This window comes from Falco biarmicus, chromosome 5, assembly GCF_023638135.1.
Source record: "Falco biarmicus isolate bFalBia1 chromosome 5, bFalBia1.pri, whole genome shotgun sequence".
In the NCBI taxonomy this organism is placed as follows: Eukaryota; Metazoa; Chordata; class Aves; order Falconiformes; family Falconidae; genus Falco; species Falco biarmicus.
Window position 1 is genome coordinate 35,530,942 of NC_079292.1, and position 13,959 is coordinate 35,544,900.

Here is a 13,959-nt window from a genome sequence, read left to right on the forward strand (position 1 = left end):
AATTAAGCTAGTCCATAAATGTTCTGGTTGCTAAGCCACCAACCTCATTGTACAAATGAAATTCAATAGGTGTAATTCACTCCCTAAAGGAACATTACCTACACCTTAAACCCCATTTCAGGTCTGGCTTTAAAATGAACACAATCAAGAGATATCAGCAGAAAAAAAAAAAGCCAGCCATTTTTGATTTATGCTATAGGATTTCTAAAAATTAAGATGTGTTTCTTATTCACTCAATTTCACCCAAACCTGCAATTTATAAAGAAGCTGCTTTGACAAATCTGCTCACCCTTTCCAATCCACACAGTGCTACATGTATATCTCCTCCCTGCCTTTACTGTGTTTTCACTAGATCAAAATTTTGATTACCTGCAATTAAATATACAGCCAATTGTAATAGTAATTCTAGTTAAACTTTTAATACTTCCATTTTATAGTAAAATACAACATCAGTGAAACATTTAAGCTCTTTGAACACCACCGATGCGTTTATCAGTATTTATGCTGAGTGGATGCTACCTGCCTGCCTAAGATACCGGCAGTTATTCAGCTTACCTAAATCCTGTTAATACCTAACTTAATTACAAGCGTCTACTTATCCTAGAGATTACTCCCACACGCTAGGAGATATTTCTCTGGGATGCTGTCACCTTTCTGGCTCCACTGCAATTTAGTGTGGACAGCCAGCCACTCTGTCTATATTCCACAAAGAAACCTGAGAGTTGACATGTGTTTACACCCAGCTCCATCCAGCATCTTGAAATGCAAAGCTCTGGGTGGTACTCTCCATAAGGGTCCAAAGCTACATTCTCCACACCACAAGAACACTATATAACCCTGAGCAAGGGTACTCTTAGCCCTCCTTTTGAAGCCAAATCAGTTAAAAATCAGGAGAATGCCACACAAAGGGTAACCTAACTCAGTGGCAAGAACATCTAGCAAGAAGGGGGCAGAACTAGGGTTTCAGACCCAGCTCCGAGAAATGCAAAAATATTTACCTTAGACCGACAATAAACACAACCACAAAGAACTGGACAGTGAAAGCAGTAGGGAAGGCATGGTTGTCCTGCTTAAAACAATGTCCTAGCCACTACACCAGAGGCAGTCTGTCTTTCTTCTCTCCATGTTGCACTCTGTTAAACACTCCAGCTCAGAAGACAGACAGAAAGACTCAGATCCCAGTGGGTGGAAAATCCGTGTTTCTTACTGATTCTCTGGGCTGTCAGTGGAAGTCACCTGTTTTGAGCAGCCTCCATCAGCCTCAAAGTGTGCCCTTATGCAGCCAACAAAAAGGGGACTGAACTAGAAGTGGCAGACAGACTGGACCTTCTGCATCATGTCCTTCACATTCACCACCTCTCTACAAGAAATTGAGGCAAAACACATTTCTCCCCTCTCTCACCCTTGCCCAACACTTCAAAATTTCATTGAGTCATGACATCAGTGTGGTGCTTATGAAGTAATTGGATTGCATCCCAGCTCTCCCCTTTTCTGAAGGGCAACAAGGATTCAATTTTAATAAGGAAAACATTCTGGATGCCACTGAAAGTGGGCATGCAGGATGTAAAGCTTTTTTTTTTCTCTGAAAGCCTGAGTATAAAACAAACTGGGAAATGGCTTTATTTTCTAGATTCATAGTAAAAAGGTGTATAGTACAAATGCACTCAATAATGACTGGCAAAACAAAGTATTAAAATGGCCACTGTGAATCACATTAAAGATCTAGTTAGCCTGTTACCCCTCTGACAACGGCTAGCAGTCACAGAGCTGGCTGCAGAGCAGTACGAGAAAAAAAACAGTGAGGTATCTTCATTTTACTGTCTCCTAACTTCTAGCAATCTGTGAAGAAGCTTCCTAAGCCAAATGTCAAGGTATATAGAAGACAGATAGAACAGGCTTTTCTTTTGTCACTTTGTATAACTACATTTTGAACACATTTGTGTTTTTAATCTTGCTACCTCATGACAATGAGTGGTAAAGTCTGATTATGTACCAACTGAAAATGATTTTCCCTTTAGCTTCTAGAGTCTCCTTATTACAAGAAATCATTAGTATTTGTTCACCATTCGTCTTCCACATGTCACCTGTGACTGTATAGATTTTTATTCTACCTCAAGTGCATCTTTCTACACAGAAATACTTCCCATAGGTTTGACCATCTATGTCATACTCCTTGTACTTTCATTACATTCCTTCTGAGATGAAGATACAGCTGCATGCATAGACACACACATTTACTAGATGTTTATACAGCAGTATAAAGCTGCTCCTTTTGCTATTTACTTCTTTCCTCACAACTCCTAAAGCTCTGTGTCTTTGACCATCACTGAGCACTGAGGTGGTGTCCACAAGTACTTTTTCTTCCCAGCACAATGTCCTTGTTTTTAAGTCCACAACTGCATGCTTGCTAGAGTTACATTTTTTCCTTAGATGCCTCATTTCTCATTTATTGATTTTGCATTTCACCTGCTGTTCTACTAACCACTCAGTATCATAAGACCCTTCTCAACTCTTCAGTCACTTTTTTCTACTACCATTCAAAGCACTCCAGCACCAACTTGCCACCTCATTATTTCCCCATTTTCAGTTACAGGAGTAGATTTAAAATAAAATAAAAAAATATCACAGGCCCCTCTGGGACTCCAGTGGTAACTCTCCTTCTGTTCTCTAGTATATCATTGATTCCACCTCTTCCCTGGCCTCTTTCACCCATTATGGATCTATAAAATTACTCTTCCTCTTTTCTATGACAGCTTATGAAACATTTAATAAAGTTTATAAACTTTCAGTGATGAACTTTGTAAAAATCCATCAGGACTTATCATTCAGTTATATTGTATTTTTGTTGGTGGGTTGTTTTTTTTTAATTTCAATCTTTAAATTATTAATTCCAATATTTCAAATCTTATCTCATATTGCCTTAATGATTTAAAGGTAAACAATCATCACCTATTGGTATGTAAGAAAAATTTTCTTCCACTAATGGAAAACATCTCCAAAACAGTCAGTATGACACGAAGATTTAACATACAACAGATTTACTGGGAGTAAAACAAAACAACAAAGCCAGCTTATCAACAAGAAGAGGGCAATCCTTGTCCTGTTACCTCTTTACAGTCTTTTACAATTGGCTGCATCATGGTAAGGTCCTGATGACTGCCACCCATAGCACTACTTGTACTCTTGTTTCTTGCATGGCCTTTCTTAAAAGGAGTTTTTCCACTAGACTGAAACTCCTTAGTTGGAGATGTTGGTGAAGTAGACAGTACTAGTGTTTTCAGTGCCGCTACTTCAGCCTGGAGGACATCAATCTTGAGGGAGGAAGAAAAAAAAAGTAACATACAAATATGTTAAATCATTTAACAAAGTTTCCAGTTATCTCGGTTCAAATCAAGACTTCATCTTCCAACAGTACTAACATACACATGCCTATGCAATTGCATACTGCAGTAACACTGGCTTCCTATGCACCCATGCTAGCTATCTGGTATGATGCTGAAACACCAGCTGTGTCCATAGGTGTTAGCTAAGAATGTGAAGGTGACACAGAACAGCTTAGTATGTATTTTCATAATGTATCCAGGTAATGCTCTATTTACACCTTTATGAGTCACACTTTAGATTTATAACCACGTGAAAAGACAAAGCAAGCAAATGGGAAAAAAACTCACCTTTCCTTGTGCTTCTTTTAACTGTTTTTCTGCTGCAGCTTGTTTGACATTAGCTTCTTTAACCATTTTGTGTGCTTCCTATAAAAAATGTTTAGCTAGCATAAATGCTTCACACAAATTTACAAAAGCCAGTAAAAAAACCAACCAACAACAAAAAGCTAAGGACATACTTTTGCTTCACAGAGACTATTTGTTACTAGTAACTTGTGCAACAGTCTGAAATTAAGTAGTTACATACCAAAAATTACCTACAAATCTATCACTTGGATTTCATCATTGGCCCACCAAGTTTCTTCTCCTTGATCCTCAGCCCAGACTCAGAAATTCAGCAACTCCACCCACCTCCCTCCAGTAGGAACAATACCTGTCATGAACGCCAGGCTCCTGTCAGGCTTCGGTGGCTGACAAGTCAAGTTCCTCGACCCCCAAGATAAAGGCTCAACCAATAGCAACAAAGCAACATGGGCACAGTAGCACATTCATAAGAACTTCTCCCTTCTAGCCAGAATAACCAGTTTTAGTCAACTAAATTTCTGCATGAAGGAACCAGTCAAACAACTATGAAGTCTGAATCCTTACCATCAATAAAACAGACAAAGCAACAGCTTAAAAATAGTTTGTGGATTAGTAAGTGTTTCTTAAGCAGAACAGAAAAAGCACTAAAAACAATCCAAGTAAAGAAACAAGGCTGAGCCAATAAAGAAGAAAGTATAAAAGGGCTGGGGATTTTTTAAACATCCTTTTACCTCATACCTCTAAGCCTTTTGTCTGCATAATGTATTTGTTTAGGTTCTGATCCAGCAATTTGCGCCTGTGATCATATTACTGTTCTTACTTGATACTTACTGAAGGCAACAAAGATTGAAAGATCAGGGCCACCAACTAAATTACTTGGGATAGGATCCTTATCATATCTGTAAAGCGCCTAGCATATATCTGGACGCTATATAAATAAAACAAAAAAGTTCATACATCATCATACCAAAAGATCTGGCTCCCACTGGCATACAACACAGCTGTATAATATGAGTTTGTAAAATTCTCTTAAGTAACAACAGACACATGCAGGAATGGCAACATACACATTTATACAATGTGTACAAATACATTTAACATTGACCATGCAGTTTCTGCTTAAGTGATGCACCTTTGAAAGCAAAGCATGTTACAGTGCTGTTACAGTATAATAATGTAACACCCAGCTGTGCAAAAGAAGCCTTGATCCTCCACTGGGATGCATTAATATAAGCTCTAGCATATCCACTTACAAGGTCACTGAAATTAGTGGGATTCAGAATAGAAGGTGAATTCAAGTGCTGCAGATCCCAGCGCAAAAATCAAGAAACCTCAACACTATGTTTTGTTAGGCTTCTTAGTGAAATCAAATCACAAAAGAAAATTCAAGTGACATGCCCACAACAGTTCTGAATAATTAAAACTCAAACATTATTACTAATACACTATATTGCAAACATAGAACAATGTATCATATGTTAAAGCTAAGTTATGAAGAAGTGGAATTAATATAAAATCTCACTGATAATTTTATTTTTATTCCTCTACAATTAAAATACCTGCCCAACATTTTCTTCCTCCCCCCAACATACACAAGTATTTATGCTGAAAAGTACCTTTCCAGCCTCCCATTTATTCTCTACGCACATGAACTGCTTTGTATTTGAAGTAACTTTGCCCTACCAGGATGATGAAATAAAATGTGTTGCCAACCCACAGAGTAGTTTGTAATTTGATTTTTGAATGTCAGCACTTTCAAGGTTTTAATAGCACTTCTATACCAATACATCATAGGTTTAAATACTGCCTCTAAAACATACCTAATGTTGTATCTTTATGCATATGCTGAAAACCAATACTTATGATTCTGTAAACACATAAATAATCTCTGGATTATGAAATTTATACTGATGGTTATAGGTATCACAGTTTAGCCCCTAGGCATTCCTATATATACTCCTGTGATAAAACAAGAACTGATACTGCTTCAAGTATGGATTTAAGAATTTTTTTTTCCTGTGTAACACAAGTTCACAATCTTTTCTGGCACTACTGACTTTTTCTCAAATGAAAAGATCCCACGTAAAGTTCAGGCTCCTCACTTGGCAACCAGGTGCCACCCTGGTGAATCACTCAGTATTAACGTTTCTTTTCAAGTTTGCAGGAGTAGCATGCTGCCAGACGCAAAATTCAAAAGCTGAAGGCATGGTTAAGTTATACACTTGCTACCTCCATTGATCTGGAGCTACGTTATTTTTTTAGTCACCATGGCAACCCCAAATTTAGCTCTTATCTAGATAGCCTTGTTGTCAGACAGAGAAGCTGTCTCAGAATAGTTATGCCAAAAAAAAAACCCAAATAGTTTTAAGCTTTCTGATATATTTTCCTTATTTTCTTCGATTTATGTCTAGGCAGATTGACAGGCTCAACAACGTCTCTTTAATCTCAGTAAAAATCTACTGCTTGCTCTTAAGCCTCTACTTCAACACACCCAGGTCTTCAGGACACAAATCCCTTTATAAGCTTATTGCAAAAAAAAAAAAAAAAAAAAAAATCAGCATACAATACACTGATTCTACATAAACATCTGGCTCAGCTTCCTTTAAGTATATCACATCGAAGACTCCAACAAACCTCAAACAGACTAGCTGTAAGTTCTTCCAATTCCTGTCCAAGTTGATCTCGCACTTTAGAAAGCCTTTCACATTCTTCATCTTTTAACTTCAGCTCCTATGGAAAATTGAAAGTTATTCATTCTGACTTAAGAGTAGTAATTTGGCCTTTTAAAGCTAATACCACAGAGAGGGAGGAGAAAAAGAAAAAAAAGAAACCAAAGGAACATAAAACCTTTGCTAAGCAAAGCCTTTCAAAATATTAATCTTAACACTAAAAGCAATTAAATTATTTCTGTACACACATAGCTATTTTTTCCTGCTATGCAGAAATATGCCAGGCCAATCTGAAGTATCTCTAAACTAGACATCAGCATTTCCAAAATACTCCAAAGTAAAAAAAGCTTTTTTTCCTGAAAGTATAGAAGACTAAAGACACTTCAAATATAGATCAAATTAATTATTGGGACAGACAGAATACCAGTTCTGTTTACCCATTCCTTAAGACACTTAAAGAAAGCAATCCTTTAAAAAAAAAAAAAAAAAGTATCAAAAAGCTTTGTCTCTAGACAATCCCCAATTCTAAAAGAATCTTGAAACATTTTACTATAGTCTCCTGCATATCTCCTTGTAACTAATACAACTCCAAAATCATATTCTAACTATATCCTTGCTCTTGTTTATGCAGATACATAAATCAAAGCAACTTAATGAAATTCAAAATGCTATTCACCTACACCGCTAGAATTTAAGCAAAGTCGTCTTGACCATACCACTTTTACAGTAAGATTTTAACACAGATTTGGCCATATAAGGGTTACACATGCCCAATTTCATCTGTCCCAAGTCTGAGGGAAAAGTGGGGTAATTTGCAGAGGGGTACCAAAAGTTCAACAAAGAATTTGAAAGAGGAGTTCTTCTCCCCTTCCCCAACCATTACACCCTGGAATCTCTTGCAAGACAGAAGGATAAAGCGAAAAAGTAAGGGAAAGAAAAGCAGCAGACAACCCATTCTGACGTTTCAAGCATTTTTTCCGACATAACTCCACTCCATCCCCATCTAGTTCTTCCTCCTCTTTTCCCCCTTGCCAAGCTAGCTCTTGAAATACAGGACCTAGGCCTGTCACTGACACATTAAAGGCTCCAAATAGAATCTAGCAACACTTTGCTTTGAAAAGCTCCAGAAAACAGTAAAGAAAACAGCTGCATTCAGAAAACTCTGGGAGGCCAGTCACTAGAGTCATCAAAAGACCCAGATGGCCACTTCCCATGTGTTTCTGGGAGGTGGTTAGTATTTCTCCCAAAATCTTCATGATTAAAGTTGTTCATAATGATGTGGAAAACTACATCTTGCCTTGTAGCATGCCAACACTAGGTCTTGCTCTCAATTTCTGCAGTGAAACCATCAATAGATTTTCCTCTAAGATGAAGGGTTCTATTTGTCTCCAACTCCTGAATTTAGCAAGCATTTAAGGACTGTTCTAGACTCATTTAGTATCAAAGGCATTATTTCTCCCTTCTTTTAACTATAGATATTTTGATTGATTTTTAGTCTGTCTGCTTGCTATTTTGATTTTTTGCTTTCCATATGCAACCTTTTAACTATTTTGAAAGGTACCACTTTAATAAGGGGTTTTTTCCAAACATGGTATTTCTCAGTTCTTACATACTAGCTACTATTCTGCAGTGACCTCTCACTTTCAATTAAAAAAAAAAAAAAAGGCAAGAAAATAGCTACAGATGGAGTAAAGAAAAGGAAAAAGGAATACAAAAAGCCAAAGGGGGAAAAATACTAGGAAAAAAAATTAAAAAAAAATAGGGAAACAAAACTTAATTAATTTTGTGTTTGTTTAAAGTATCTCCCATATAAAGTATGGTTCTTAATATGGAAATTAAAGATTCTGATGCAAAATGCTTAAAGCTCAAGCTTCCTATGTTCCTATAAATGCAGAAAATACATCAATAGATTTCTTGGGTTTACTTCACTGATTTATAAGGAAAGTGCTACATACACATTAATCCATCTTAAAAGGAGGCTATATTAACATTCAGGTCAAGAGTTATCAAACCCACAATGAAGGTAGAACTACCCCAGGTTGCTTTTGTGCCACTACTATCAATACACTATTAAGCAGAATGGTTACAGTTTTGCCTGCAAGTGGAAAGATGGGGGGGGGGGGGGGGGGGGGGGGGAGCAATTAAAATTTAGGCAGACAAGTAAAGCTACTTAACGTAAACAAAGAGGAGACAACACCAGGCAGTCTACTATGCATGGCTGCTTAGCTAGATTTGTCAAACACTGGCCAAGTTTCCATGACATGATTCAGGAAGAGCACAATATAACACGTTATTTTGCCAAGCAAGTTTAATAGCTCAGTTTTTTTAAGCAGGCCAGAGGTAAAGAGTGACCAAAGTAAAAGGCTTAGCAGTCATTAGAAATGTTACTACTGCCTGTGTCTTAAAGGCATTACTGGAGACCTCCCAGCCACACGCAACACAGAGGCAGAAAGACAACTGTGTGTGCTAGACTAACCACCCATGCTGCAGTCCTTCCCATATTACCATTCTGAAAAAGTAACTACATGGAGAAGATGAGCTATCATATAGCACTACACACAGTTACTGAAGTAGGTGATAAAAAAACATAACTTGCATGGAAAAACCCTGAAAGTTTTTAAAAATATAATCTTACATCAAAGACTTGTATTATTGCTTTTTTCACTTAGATCTTAACAGACTACATAAGTGGGCCTTTAGAAAGAATCAGTGAGATAAAGAATGCAAATTACTGCTTCAGAATCATTCATACTTTAAATCATAGAAAAAAAAAGTCATCCTGCATCTAGTTCAACAATTTAACCAAGTCAGAACAAGATGTGGAAGACCAAAGAAAGAACGAAGATTTTTTCTACACATAGCACCTAAAATCAGAACCATGGGATACTGCTGACTTCTGGAGTTGTCAAAAAAGCTTGAACTTCTATTAGAATACATTTCTATTTGACTGGTCTTTACTGAGCATCAAAGTTAAACAAGCTACATAAAAATTAGTCCATTGCAACCACATTTACAAGGGTGTTTAACATGCAAGAAGGATCAGAATATCTTTTCAGGGAAAAGAGCATTTCACAAGCTATTGAATTACCATCTTGTGGTGTGGGTGAAGATGCTTCTGTTTTGCTTGCATGTAGTCTTCTACTTGCCTAAGAAAATTTTTATGCCTATGATATACTACAACAGCATCAGTCAGAGGTGTGGAAACTGAAAATTTCCATCACTCAAAGACAGCAAGGAACTGCTAAAACACCTTCAGAGAATCAACCCATCTTTAACAATAACAAGCCAACGGCCTTAAAATTCAATGTAATTTTATTTTTCAAAAACTTGAAAGCATACTCTTCAGCAGAGAGTTCTGGGATGGCAAGTTATTCTGGAGCATCCCCATTTTTATTGTTTGTTACCTTATAAGCAAAAAACAACAGAAATTTTAAAATTATGAATGTACTGTATGGTACTACCAGAATTCCTAGGTAGCTATTATGAATCTATTTACTCATTAATCCATGCAGAGTTTTAAAATGTCATGGTTTACTGTGGAAACAGAGACTTAACTGCCAGCATTATTCTGCTGCGCAGAAACACAATAACAATGGCAGTAGGCTCTGTTACATTGGATTCTTTGATGACACAGGCAGAACAATGGAACAAACAAAAAAAATCTACTTAAAATCCTTTATCAACACACAAGATCTGAAGAGATCAAACTGTAACACTCTGCTTCCGAGATTAAGAATGCATACAGAAACTGAAGGCTTTAGAAGAAAAATCTAGATCTGAGAATCAGGTTCTTAAAACTGCATTGAAATTTACAATACCACATTCTGTACTGTCACCTCTTTCACAAGAATCACTGGATTGTTGTGGAAAAACCTCTCAATTTCACTCTACTAGGGAAGTATCAATAATTCAGATCTCTACCACAAAAAGTCAAACATGGTTTTACTTGTTACCAACAAGCCTACAGTTCTCACCCTCAAGACTGAAGGAAGCACAGAATTTGTTCTCAAATGAAACTGCTATTTGCAACCAGCACCTGTGGTAGACTGCTCTTTCTTTATCAGAGAAAGGGGCTAACCATCAGTGACAGCTGAAAATTTCAACACTCCAAGAAAAAACATATCAATACAGAAAAACATTTCCCTCTACAGTCATGGATGACATTATATTGACTGTCTGATTGATGAGGAAATAACTTCAGAGCCAAATGACACAAAAATTCAAGGAAAACACAACTACGAACTGCCACAGCTCAGAAACTACGAGCAAGCTATGCAAAATGTATGCATCATGCTGGTTAATTAAGATGAAAAGCAAACAAAAGGTATTCCTTTGCAAGTACTCGACTAAGCTTGCACATCAAGAAATACCATATAACAAAATAACATCACTATTCTCTCAGATGTTATCTACATGTGGCTGATCTACCTTCAGTAACCATGGTGACACAGCTCAATCCAAACATGGCAGAAAAAATGCAAATGTATAGACATGAGGAGATATGGTCCCAGGCATTGAATCATGAAGCTTTTTAACAGCTCCTCAATGTTCCTGATGCTACTTTAAAAGGGTAGCAAAACAAGGAGTAAAGTTCAGATCATCTAAGGCAAGGGCTCTTCAGCTCCGCTTTACAGAATTCAGCCAGAAATTCCGTAAAAAAATAAGGAAAAATTACCTGAATGTTCTCAATAAAGAATTAAAAAACTATGCCATTTTAATTAAGGATGCATTTTAGGGCAAAAGTATGTCCAATCTTATATGCGCCATTAGTACAGAATGCTGCCCTGCTGTTACCCAACCTTTCTCCCCATCTCATGACATGATTTGATGCTGCAACCAATTTAGACTGAAGTAGAGTGAATTTCCTCTATCAAGAAACAAATTTTTGAAAGATTTTTTTAAACAATTTTGCCAGCAGTGCTGTTCGTTAAGAAGTGAAGTCTGTCGACTTAAGAAATACAAGACAATTACACACTATACATATATTGTCTAATATAAAAACCTGAGAGCATTTTAAGAAAAAACTTGCACTCCAAGCAGAGACATGGAAAAAATAGACAGTGGATCCCTAAAGCTTCAAAATTCCCACCTCCTTTCTAGGTCCCTTTCCAATCACAACGGCAACAAATTCAAACCAATCTTTAATGCATATTACAACAGAAAGCATACAGTTTGGGTAAGAAGTTTGAAACAAATGAAAAAAAGCAAGATCCAAATGTGTGTTTACTTGGTTCACTCCAGGACAGTCTGTAAGGCTTCTAGGCTCAATGAACTCACAAAATTCAAGTGCAAATTGTAATTCTCATTTTTCTCACTGTTCCTAATAAAAAGCAAATACTTAGAGAGTTTTAAAACATTATGCAAAAACCAACCAGCTATACACAGGCACTACCTATTAATTATATCCCTACAGATTTTTAAACAGAATATTCACCAAAAAAAAGGGAATACTTGGAAGTTTAAAGACTGCATGACATACTGAACATCACAGAGTGGGCACAACCCTATGTGAACAGGCATGACTTTTGGAAAATAGCAATCAGAGATGAATTAGGGATAGAAAAAAAACAGTCCTCATACAGGAAGTGGCAGAAAGTAGATATTACAGAAGGAATAGGGTTTTTTGTTGTACAGTCTGTAAAGATTCCTGCCAGGACTCCTGTGTTACTGAGCAATTCTGAAACAGTGCAAGTTCAGGAAGACAAGCAGACAGAGTTAGTTACCCATCCAGTATAACACTGGTAAGAATCAACCTGATGGACTGAGAATTAGCAAGAACTTTGATATCAACAGTCTCAAGTTGGTGCTGAATTGCTTTTGTTAAGACAACCCAAAGGGTTTGAAAATACAAACCATGCAGTTAGTATGTCCTAGCAGTCTTAATGTAATTTCCTTCAAAATGACCTTAACAAATTTCAGAGTGAAACAGGAAAGACTTCAATCTTTACGAGACAAAGTGGTATACACCGGAATAAGATTTTCAGATCATTCCAAGGTAGCAGTAGCAGATCCGAGCTGTGGTTTTCAAGTATGTTAGCTGTACTTTAATATACTGTCAGGAGCTGGAAGAGCTTTTCTAAAGTTTAAACTTCAATTTGTTCTTACTTTCTAAGGTACCAAGTTTAGTTGCTAGAATTATATATTCACATGCAAGGTCCTCAAACTTAGCTCAGGTTAATGTTTCCTTTCAGTGATCAAATGCTAATTAAACACACATTAGCAAAGGAAGCAACTACTCAGCAATAAAACAATCAACAGAAGTGATGTCACAATCCGTACTTAAGATTCACATTAGCAGAGGCAAATGCAACTGTGACAGAAAAGATGACTACATTCAACAAGATGAGGTAACAAAAGGTAACAAACAGGAAAACAAGTTCAAACACAAGATAAATGAGCTTCAATCTAAACAAGAATGAAATCATGTAGAGGAGAGGAAAGAGCACAGTTACAAATCATACAAAATCTACTTGGAAGTTTAAGCACAGAGGGATGTTAGAATGGTAAATAACAGCTTTGCATTTATATAGCACCATCCATCCAAACAAGACAAAGCGCTTTACAAATATTAATGAATTGAGCCACAGTGTCTTCAAAGGTATCCATATTCAATTTCAAGTGTGGTGTAACAGTACACTAAAGAACACCAGTAACATCTTTACTGCTTCTTTCCTATGAAGGCATTTCCCTATAAAATAGCACAAGTACCCCCGTTCTAAAGCATTTCTATGTTCCATGGTGCACACTACTATTTTATACTCTAGGAGAAAAAAGACTCAAAAGGTATATAATCAGTGTCTATAAATAGTTATACGGTAACAATGGAATGACAGAAAATTACTCCTGTTCTCAAATGTCAGAATGAAGGAATGGTATACATTTAAGAGATAAAGCATGTTTAACCAGATATTGCAGCAAAAGCTTCCCATGTTTAAGTAGCAGCAGCACTAGAAAAAAACATTATCAAGGAATAATTCTAAGACATTTGCACTGCACACATTCAGAAGACTTTACATAAAATAATTACATTTTAATAATTCTATAAGAAATTAGTAGACTCAGACTGCACTTTCTGGCTCATCTATCATTCTGAAACATTAAAGCCACTCTGAAGAGAGAAAAAGCAGGAGAAGACAAGACAACAAGCCTTACCCTCTGAGCTTTTGCAAGTTCTTCTTTCAATCGTTCATAGCCCTTTTCTCTTACTTCCAGTACAGATGGGCTCCGTAAGTGAGATAAACTGTCTGTACTCAACCCAAAAATATCTTCATTTCCTTCAGCAACATCTGCTACTGTAGCACCCTGCAAAAACTCTCTCTCTACGTTATTGCTCTCCTTTCTGGAATTATTGTGATTGAATGACCCACCCTGGGGTCCAGAGGTAGAACAAAGTACTGCGTCGGTAACATTGATGCTGTAAAGAGAGATATATTTTTTATTTATATAATACATTAAGAAGAAATATTTTAGAAATGGCAGTAGTGGTGTTGAATGTACCATTATAGACACAATTTAGTATTACAACATTGTAAGTAATATTAAAATTATATCTTTAGTAAAGCAACAGTTTATATGCAACAAACATCAACTGCTTAAGTAAAAAG

The 13,959-nt window shown here is 36.7% G+C and overlaps 1 protein-coding gene across 4 annotated transcripts in view; it reads right to left on the minus strand.

Moving 5' to 3' along the window:
* Positions 1 to 13,959, minus strand: part of RAB3IP (RAB3A interacting protein) — a 34,105-nt gene that overhangs the window by 11,549 nt on the left and 8,597 nt on the right. For 2 of the 4 annotated variants that reach the window (XM_056340710.1, XM_056340712.1), the window contains exons 3-6: positions 13,508 to 13,769; positions 6,321 to 6,416; positions 3,672 to 3,749; positions 3,108 to 3,311 (exon numbers count right to left, since the gene is read on the minus strand). In XM_056340710.1, coding sequence (XP_056196685.1) covers positions 3,108 to 3,311; positions 3,672 to 3,749; positions 6,321 to 6,416; positions 13,508 to 13,769 — 640 coding nt within the window. The remainder of the gene's footprint in view (positions 1 to 3,107; positions 3,312 to 3,671; positions 3,750 to 6,320; positions 6,417 to 13,507; positions 13,770 to 13,959) is intronic. The other 2 variants (XM_056340711.1, XM_056340713.1) reach the window with 2 other exon arrangements.